General features: G+C 51.3%; 1 protein-coding gene across 2 annotated transcripts in view; it reads right to left on the bottom strand.

Annotated features, from left to right (window-relative positions):
* Positions 1–10,620, bottom strand: part of STX1B (syntaxin 1B) — a 34,674-nt gene that overhangs the window by 3,188 nt on the left and 20,866 nt on the right. The window contains exon 10 of one of the 2 annotated variants that reach the window (XM_075928702.1): positions 2,664–8,958. The exons of the other annotated variant lie outside the window; for it this stretch is intronic. Coding sequence (XP_075784817.1) covers positions 8,878–8,958 — 81 coding nt within the window. The 3' untranslated portion in view covers positions 2,664–8,877. Of the gene's footprint in view, positions 1–2,663; positions 8,959–10,620 lie in introns of those variants that run through there. 2 annotated transcript variants of the gene reach the window in all.

Below are 10,620 nucleotides of genomic sequence, written 5' to 3'. Positions count from 1 at the left end.
TGATATGTTCTTAATCCAGCAGGGAACTGAAGAGCATGCGGACGCCCACACACAATGGTATGGAGCAGGTTCATTAGGAATAATAGCAGATTCCCCGGCTTCACAGGAGTGGGTGGTGATTTCATTTGTTGGGGGTTGTATCTTTCTGAGCACGAACAGGTGTGTGTGTGTGTGTGTGTGTGTGTGTGTGTGGTGCCCCCTGCTGGAGGAAATCAGGTCCTGTGTGTGAGCGTGCAAATCCATGTGGCACCCACAGAATCGGTTCCCCATGGGCTCACTATTGTATACACCCAGCTCACTGTATGTGTGTGATGTGTTGCTACTTATCCAACCAAAGCCAACTCACAACACGGATCCAGAACAAAAAACTGGTTCCTCTCAGGTCCAGAGAGGGAGAGGAGAACAAGATAGATCCCAAACGGAGCAACTCAGAGAGGGGGAACAGGAGAACAGAGGAGCCATAAATCCAGACAGGATCCCAGGTCATGCAGTGAGTGGAAAACTAATTTATTTTGGCTGTTCTTTTACATGTCTTCAAGCAGCGACAAGGGAGAAATGTTAGTGTGGTTGGTTTTTAAGTTCATCCTTTTAAAAAATGTTTGAATGCCACACAGACTGAAAAGGGGCAGAGGAAGAGAACGGAAGTGGAAACAGGAAAGGGAGGAAGGAAAGAAAAATGGAGATGTTATTTGTTTGTTTCTTAGCAAACACACCACAGAATACAGGAAAACGCCCACACTGAAACAATACACAGCTCAATACCCAAAATGGAAGTCGAGGGACATCGACAACTTGGTAGGAATTTTTCTCCCCCGTTTTTTGTTTTAGTCCTTTTTAACGGCTTTTTTGTTTGCTTTTGTTTTGTTTCGTTTTTTTTTTGTTTTGTTTAAAAAAGATCAAAAAATCTAAGTTTGGTTTGTTCTTTTTTTTTTCTTTTTCGGAAGGCAGGGCTGGGAATGGCATGGAGATTGCGTAGGTAGGTACACGACTGAAAGCGCACACACAGGCCACAAAAACATAGACAACAGCCGGATCCTGGGTCAATCCGCAGCTGACAGAAGTTGTGAGTGGTGTTAAATCAATGGCACTATCATTTGTACCAGCTGGGAACCTGGCTGTGTGTGCATATGTGTGTGTGTGTGTGTGTGTGTGTGTGTGCATGTGTGTATTGAGTATATTTTGACATGCTGTTTGTATGAATACATAGCTATATAGTATATTTGTGATGTGCGAGTATACATACATAAAACATATATAGTATAGCTACTATATATAAGAGAGAGTGTAGCTATGTACATATATAAAGATAAACACAGAGGATATATATATATATATTAAAAAACACCTATAGCAAATTTGCTATATATGTATGAGTGTATGTATTTATATACAATACATATATATATAATACACATATTATGCATATGTTTATATATAAAGATAAAGACATGGCTGGTATATTTCCTAAACTTATGTAGAGCCCTGCACATCCGTGGATATCCGCTTTATATCTGCGAGTAGCTGCATGCGCAGATGTGGATGCGGATATCCGCGGCTCATTTTTGCAGGTACGGCTGCGGATACAAATGTTGAGTCTAGAACTCCGCACTTGTGCAGATATCTGCTTTATATCTGCAGCTCAGTTTTGCGGCTGCCGATACAAATATGTGTCTCCGTGCCGGGCTCTACACATATGTACATGTGTCTCTATATATATCTAAATAGCGACACATATAGCATATGCAAATTGGACACCCCGAGCCAAGGTCTAAACACACCCAGGGAGCGGTTCTTGCAATGCACTAGGGAATTTCCCACTCACGTCCTCGCACCTTCTCCCCCTGCTGGAGATGAGCCACTGCAAGGCATGTTTGGTTAGCTCTGGGGTCACTCTGCCTTCCCTGTATCTTTTCCCCCTCTTCCCTTGTTTCTTTTTCTCTTCAGCATCTGAGGAAGTGACGCTGAAAGCTCCCAAAAGCATATGCCCCAATACCCTCATAAATGTGTTAGTTTTTAAACCATCCAACTCTTTGTTGTTTTTGCTGAAACCGACTAACACAGCTGCCTCTCTGGCGCTTATATCTACGTATAGCTCTATATTATACATGAGACAGAGCTACCTGCATAGTTTAGATACATCCTGTACATGTACTACATATCTGCACACGTAGGATGCATCTACACTGCACCCCAACTCAAAATAAGCTAAGCAATTTGAGCTACACAAATTGCATAGGTTATTCCCAGTCCATTTCAAAATAGCTTATTTTGAAATTTGGCGCTGTCTACACAGGACTTATTTCGAAATAGAGCGCTCTTCCAAAACGTCCCTTACTTCTCGTGGAACGAGATTTACAGGGACGTCGGAACAGTGAGCCCGTTCTATTTCGAAATAACGGGCTTGCTGTGAAGATGCCGGATAGCTATTTTGGGATACTCCGGTACCCCTGCAGTGTAGACGTAGCCATAGAGAAATATAAGAAATATACGATCTGTTACTCACATAAATAATAATTATGCTGTAGATGTGTCTTTATGTTTATTTATATATACAACTATACACATTGATATTAACTATCCTATAGATGTGTACATTTATCTTTACGTATAAATATATACTCAGACCTAGAGATATATTGGAAATATATTAGAGATGTGCCTAGCTATACACATACACACATAAAGAGTATATATGTGCATATATTTATGTATCTTTTTATATATACGCACACAGTATACATATTACATAGGCTTGTGTGCAGATATATATACACATCTACATTATATTTATTATTTATGTGCATATACACACATCTATGATCTATTTAGTTTATACACATATAGAGACATCTACAGTATAATTAATATTTGTTTACACACACACACACACACACACACACATACGTGTCTATACACCTCCACAGGACATTTAAGATACAAACACACACCTCAATGCACACCTGAACATCTGTCTATCTAGCTATCCAGGTAGCTATACGCACATTGCGTGCAATGTGTTCCCACACTCACTGAGACAGAACCACAGCTGGCAAAGAGCTATGATCACTCTTTCGTCATCCGTGGTGCTACCCTTAATGACACCAGCTGTGTCCTGGCCCCATTCCATGCCGCTCCGGTATCGTGTGTTTTGTGTGTCTGCTCTTGCTCTATAGGGCTCCGTGTTCTCTGCCACGTTAGCACTCCCTGACCTAGACGCAATGCCCCCACTGCCAGTCAGAGAGCGGTCCGGTGGGACCTACCTCAATAGAGCAGCTTGTCTCTCCGTGACCAGGATTTAGCAACAGCTAGGCAGACAGCTGTGTCTATATCCCTCGAGTTAGACACCCAAACACATATATCTAGTGTACACAGTATGTGTCCTGAGCTGTCTACCTACACACAGGATCTAGCTTTATATAGATCAGAATTACAGCTCTCTCTGTCGCGTATGTGTGTATACACACACACAATCACAAATATACATATACACAAGTACACAATAATATATACACGCATGCGCACATACACACGCGATGACACACACACACACACACAATCACAAATAAATCACCGTTGCACATACACATAGACGGATACGCACACGCTCACGTTCACGAGAGGCGGCATGCAGAAATGTGTGTTGCGCGTGTCGACGCACACACATTGGCGTAGGAACACACGTGCACTGTAGAGCTGTGTGTGTGTGTGCGCGCGTGCCCACGTACGTTACACAACGTGACGGTGTGACGCAGGGATGAAGGAGGCGGCCTCGTGGGAAGGGACGAGGTGTGGGGAGAGAACCGTTGCCGGGGCTGAGGCTTTGGAAAGCAGGGTTTCGGGGCAACAGATGGTCGGGGCGAGCGTGACCCAGCTGGGGATGGGTTTGATGGGTCCCGATGGGGTGTCTCCTCATGCCCTGACAGCTGATCCCCCTTTCCTTGGGGCGGAGGGACCAGTCACTGTCCCATCATGTGGCCGACAGCAGCCTACTTCCTTCCTCTGTGCCTGTTCCCTCCTGACACAAGAGTTCTGCTCTCGGGTTCCAGTTAATTTCCAGGTGCATCTTATATTGCTGGGTGATCTCCAACCTCCCCTTCCCCCCGCACTCGAGAGCAATTGGGCCAGATGTGCCGTCGTGCCCTTCCAGAGGACTAGGGTTGGAGGCGCGTTGCTTTTCTAGGTTTTGTATGAGGGCACACTCAGAAATACGTCAGCTCCCTTAGTATTTTACAAGGGTGTTTCAGGGACTGGTCATTCCGCCGTGTTACTGCCTGGTTTTCGCGGGGCGTGTTAGGGAGATTACCTGTATTAGAGTATTATTACAGACATGTCTTTTGGATCCATTATTGCTCTAGATGACTATTCTTAGAGAAGCATATTTTGTAAGAAACCAAGAATAATCTAGAGTAATATTTATTTCCCAAGTGTGTATGCAAGCTATTATTACTCTACATTAGTCTAAAAATCCATTTGGGAGCCACTATTAATTAGATTACTCGTTATAAAAATGGAGTGTATACAAATACTAGCCTAATCTAGAGGGAGGTTAGTTTCCAAAGTGCATCTACATATTTACTGTAGATGACTGTAGTATTTTTTTTTTACAAAAGTGTGTCTGGCAACCATTATTACTACAGGTTGAACCTCTCTAGTCCAGAACTCTAGAGTCCAGAAACATCCGTTGTCCAGAATAATTTCAGTTAGCCAAATGTCCACTTTTCAGGGGAGTGACCAAGTTCCTCGTGGTCCCATAAAGTTTGTTTGCTGCCACCAGCCCTGGATCTCAGTCTCTGAGCTGTTATTTAGCTCTGATTTACCCCTCAATGTCCTCTAACAGCCCAGTAAGCAGTAGAAACTTGGGTCATGCTACTAGACAATATTGGATCATGCTGCTAGAAACTTGGGTCATGCTGCTAGACAATATTGACCTGCCCTGGTCCGGAAAATTCTCTCGTTCGGAATCGGTCAGGTCCCGAGAGTGCTGGACTAGAGAGGTTTAACCCGTATCATATCCTTACAAGGCTATCTTTAAGTACAGGTTGAACCTGGTGCACAATTAGCCTCTATGCCAAGATCTTGATAAGACTGTCACATTTGGGGCTTCATTATTACTCTAGACCAGTGGTTCTCAAACTCCCTTGTACCACGACCCCCTTCTACTGACAGTTTCTACACAACCCCAGGGGGCAGGGGAAGGCTTCAGTCCAGATGGGAGGTGTGTAACCTGAGCCCTGCCTTCGAGCTTCCTTTTCAGCCCCGAGGCCCACCAAGTCGTCCCCCGGCCTTGGCCGCCCCCATGACACAGGGTCCCAACCTACGGTTTGCGAGCCTCTGCCCTAGACCGGCCCGGCATTGTGCAGAGCTGTAGACTTTGGGAACCAGTATTGCTTTGAATCGCGGCAGCAATCAACGGCAGCCTTTATTCCTCTAGATTAGGGTCACATTTCTACAGCTGTGCACTACTTGGACTGTCATTATTACTCTAGCGTTTGTATAAAGTAGAGTATTTGGGGAGCTATTATTGCTTTAGAATAGTGTATCATTTTCTCCAGAGGAACAATATTCCAGCATTGCCTGTTACTCCATATTGCTTCAATTAAGGGTGAATTCTTTGGAAAACAGTAATATTCTAGAGTACTGCAGTAATTTTGGCAAGGGGGCAGTATTTGGCGGGCCAGGACCACTGGGGTATACTATAGTATTGTTTTCAAATATAAAATAAAAAGGTAAAATATGTAGACATCTCTTATTCATTTATAGCACTCTAGCATTTTTGTAAGATTGTTGTATGAGAAGAACTACCGGTACTCTGGTAATACTGTAGTGTTTGTGTCGCGATGCATTGCTTGGCTAGCCACTATTACTTTAGGTTTCTGCAATATTTTTTTTCAGGAGGATAATGTCTGGACATCCATTATCACTCTGTGCTCTAGTTGGATTATCTGGCACGCTACCACTAAGGGTGTGTCTAGACTACAGGGTTTTGTCGACAAAAGTGGCCTTTTGTCGACAAAACGATCCCTGCGTCTACACTACCGCCGAGTTCTGTCGGCATAACGTCGACAGAACGCGGCAGTTTTGTCGACGGCGGTAGACTTCATTCTACGAGGAATAACGCCTTTTGTCGACAGAGTTCTGTCGACAGACGCGTTCTTGCATTGACACTGCCCTTTGCGTCTATACTCTCGTGTTGACAAAGCGGCTCGCGTTGTCGACAGAACTGGATGTCGTCTAGACGCTCTTTGTCGACAGAAGCTTGTGGTCTAGACGTTCTCTATGATGCCCTACCAGACTCCTTTGACATGAACGCAGATTTTGGATTTCGTTGTTCTATTCCATGCTTCTTTTGAAAGAAGGGGTATTCTATTTGAGATGACTATAGTGTGTTTACAGTTGGGTAGCTCCCGGCAAGCCAATATTACTAAAAACTACCATGGTATTTTTCACAAAGAGATGCTAATTAGATCTCCATTTGTACTCCATAGTACCTGAGTATATTTCTAAAGGACATAGTTACTTGGCCCCATACTTCCACTCCAGCGTGCTACATTTTTTCTTTTCGTAGGCATAACGTTGCATGTTCAGTTGGACTTGGTATCACTCTAGTATTTTTAAATAAACGTATAATTCTGGGACCAAGTCATATTACTCTACAATACTGCAACATTCCCCCCGGACATGCCATTTAGCATTGATTACTAATAATGGCCAATTATTACTGTAGGGTGTCCCAGCATTTGCATAAAGGCGTAGTGTTTGGGAGCTGGTAGTAGTCGCCACTGTGGGATTCCCTGCCCCAAGTGTGTATGACAAGGGTGTAGGATCTGGATAGCCAGTCGTCGCTGGTATTGCTGCAATTTACGAGGAGGTTGCAGTAGCTGGCAGCCCTTATGACTGTAGAATTGGATGGGGTGGGGTTTGGGAGAGCCCTTATCCTAGTGTTTGAGGAGGGGGTCAGAATTTGGGGGCTGCGATTCCTTTTGTGGGTTATTCTGGCTTTCCATAAGGGGGATGCTTGGGAGCGCTTAGACACCAGCGTTTTGGGAGGGCTTAGGGTGCGGAGCAGCGACGGGCAGCCAAGACTAGTGGCCCTCCTCTGTCTCAGTGACCAGTGGCGGGCAACCTGTCACCCGTGCATCCCTTGCCTGCTCCCCTCCCCCTGCCCCTCTGGAGCCCCACACTTCCGCCAGCTCCCCCTCCCTCCCAGCACTTTCGGAGAGCCCGATTCGCGCTCCCCCCCCTGCACAAACAGCCACAAAGAGCAGGTTCCTGGCACCCTGAAAGTGCTGGGAGGGCGGGGGAAGAGGAGGAAGAGCAGGGCTCCGGTGCCGCAGTGCGCCAGAGGCACATGGGGAGGGGGCCACCGGCCGTAGGCTGCCCACCGCTGGGGAAGAGCCAGCATCGTCCTCGGGTGGCTGTATCGGAGATCAGTTCTCAGGACTCTCCAGCGCTCGGTTTGCCTTGGCGCGGGGGGAGGAGGTACCCTAGCGTGCCTTGCGGGGGCGCCGACCTGACACTGGGGGCGAGCGTCCCCTTTCCTGAGCGTTAGCAAGCGACCGCGCGTTTGCCGCCCGAGCCGCGCTCGTGCAAAGGAGGGGCTGCCCCCCCACCGAGCGTTTCCGTTTGCCGCGGCACTGGCGTCGTGGCCACAACTGCCCCCGGCACGTGGCAGGGACCCTGGCTGGTCTCTGGAAACCCGCGTGCTTTCTAGCCCTCTTATCTCTTCTGACCCAGGGCTACTTGGAACACTCTGACGCTGTCACTGTTCTACTCCAGCCGCCCTGGCTACTGCAGTATCATTGCTCCAGCATTCCTGGGGGTGGAGCATAAATACTTCAGTCTTCCCGGATCCGCTGGCTGACGCCGTTTGGGTCCTAGTGCTCTGATACCCCCGGCCTCGGTCGCATCGATACCAAAGTACTCGGAGCGCTAGCAGCATTCTTAGGAACGGCCGCAAGGGCCCTGCAGCCTGTCTGATACTGCAGCATTGATACTAGGATGCTGGGGTCTCCGTTCCGTGCTAACACTAGGCCTCTACTTTCCCTGGGTATTGCAGGATTCGTTTGGCGGGGCTTGTGTGTCATTCATACTCGGGTATTCTTGGGGGCTCTCGAACTCCTCAGCGCTCTTGTATCGACCCTACGTTTTCTGTTACTCTAGTATTTTGTGTAGCAATCTCGTTTTCCTTTGATGCAACCCTTCAGAGATTGCGGAATATTTTCGTGCGGATATTGCAGTATTCTGCTGCTCTCGTCTTTCCGATCATTTGTAGGTATTGTTTTCTATAACGACAGACGGGGGACTACTGCCGTTTTCCACCGGGTGCTAGTATCGACGCTAATACTCAGTTACTCTAGTATTTCCTAGAATACTCGGGTATTTTTTCCAGAACGGCTGATTGGCAGCCACTCCGGCATTCCTCACCATGACAGCGTGCTATCCCGTTAGTCTAGTTTTTCACCGGGCATTTTTTTCCCATAACGACTGAGTGACGGTGATTCCTCTCTCTACTGGCCACAAGCAGAACCCGAAAGACGACAGGGCTATCCCAGGACAGATTACCGCCCGCCCCTGCCAGACTCAACCCCGGTGCGAAGAGGAACCAAAGCTTTGGGTCACTGTCTGCTCAAAGGTAGGTTGTGGGACAAATCCCCCCCCCCTCCTACCAGTGATCAAGGGTGGCAGAAGATCCGGGGCGAACCCAGGCATCCGGGAGATGGAGAGATGGATGGAAGGATGGTGGAGAACAAGAAACTTAGATTTGCTGACCCACAAGGGGTGTGTGGATAGGTAGCTGGAACATGTGCTGTTGTAGCCATTGCATGTACAATTTGTCTTTAAATTATTATATTATTATTATATATTTTTTGCTTTAATTTACAACCCCAGAGTCCCCCCAATTGTGGAAGCAAGAACTACTCCAAGGACCACACAACAAATTATAATCATAATTTTCTTCTACATTACCCCAGCCGTCCAGGAAGCAGGGGAGGAGAGACAGAGAGAGAGACGTTAATGGCAGGCGTAAGGATCTGGCGGCTGGGTTGGGCCCCCGCCAGACAAGCAGGGGCAGTGAGACTTCGGTGGGGGAGATCGCAGGCGCGCCGTGGGGCCCAGGGGTCCCCGCGGGGGTTTCACACCAAGGGGATCCAGTCGACGAAGAGAACCCAGGGGTCCTGGCTCCTATTGTGGGGCTAGAGCCCGCGCCCCTCCCAGAGCCAGCGATGGAACCCGGGCTCCGTGGCTCTTAGCCCTCTTAGCCCTCCCCAAGGAGTCCCTGGCCCTCGCGCCTGCCTGAGCCTCCGCCCTCTCCTGCTCTGAGGCTGTCGCTCCCGGTCGTGCGCAGTGTGGCAGCGATCCTCCAGTGCTCCTCTGGGGGAGCGGGAGGGCTGTGGGGTGACAGTGGAGGGACGGCAGCAGGGCAGGGGGCAGGGCTGGGTTGTGGGGAGGGAGGGAGGGGCCCTGGCAGGGCTGGGGGGGCAGAGGCTGTGGGGGGAGTGAGGGGCACCGGCAGGGCTGGGGCAGAGATGGGCTGTCAGGGGTTGTGAGGCGGGAGTAGGGGGCACCGGCAGGGCTGGGGGGGCAGCGGCTGTGGGACGGGAGTGAGGGGCACCGGCAGGGCTGGGGGACAGGGCAGTGGGGTGGGAACGAGGGGCACTGGCAGGGCTGGGGGGGCAGCGGCTGTGGGGCAGGAGTGAGGGGCACCAGCAGGGCTGGGGGGGCAGGGGCTGTGGGGCGGGAGCGAGGGGCACTGGCAGGGCTGGGGGGGCAGTGGCTGTGGGGCGGGAGCGAGGGGCACTGGCAGGGCTGGGGGGGCAGTGGCTATGGGGCGGGAGCGAGGGGCACCGGCAGGGCTGGGGGGGCAGGGGCAGTGGGGCGGGAGTGGGGGGCACGGCAGGGCTGGGGGGGCAGGGGCTGTGGGGCGGGAGCGAGGGGCACCGGCAGGGCTGGGGGGGCAGTGGCTGTGGGGCGGGAGTGGGGGGCACGGCAGGGCTGGGGGGGCAGGGGCAGTGGGGCGGGAGCGAGGGGCACCGGCAGGGCTGGGGGGGCAGGGGCAGTGGGGCGGGAGCGAGGGGCACCTGCAGGGCTGGGGGGGGCAGTGGCTGTGGGGTGGGAGCGAGGGGCACCGGCAGGGCTGGGGGGCAGGGGCAGTGGGGCGGGAGTGGGGGGCACGGCAGGGCTGTGGGGTGGGAGTGGGGGGCACCGGCAGGGCTGGGGGGGCAGTGGCTGTGGGGCGGGAGTGGGGGGCACGGCAGGGCTGGGGGGCAGGGGCTGCGGGGCGGGAGTGGGGGGCACGGCAGGGCTGGGGGGCAGGGGCAGTGAGGCGGGAGTGGGGGGCACCGGCAGGGCTGGGGGGGCAGTGGCTGTGGGGTGGGAGCGAGGGGCACCGGCAGGGCTGGGGGGCAGGGGCAGTGAGGCGGGAGTGGGGGGCACGGCAGGGCTGGGGGGCAGTGGCTGTGGGGCGGGAGTGGGGGGCACGGCAGGGCTGGGGGGCAGTGGCTGTGGGGCGGGAGTGGGGGGCACTGGCAGGGCTGGGGGGGCAGTGGCTGTGGGGCGGGAGTGGGGGGCACGGCAGGGCTGGGGGGGCAGGGGCTGTGGGGCGGGAGCGGGGGGCACCGG

Source organism: Pelodiscus sinensis, chromosome 4, assembly GCF_049634645.1.
Source record: "Pelodiscus sinensis isolate JC-2024 chromosome 4, ASM4963464v1, whole genome shotgun sequence".
Taxonomy (NCBI): Eukaryota; Metazoa; Chordata; order Testudines; family Trionychidae; genus Pelodiscus; species Pelodiscus sinensis.
The sequence above is the reverse complement of the archived record's forward strand: the minus strand, read 5'-3'. Positions and strand labels throughout refer to the sequence as shown.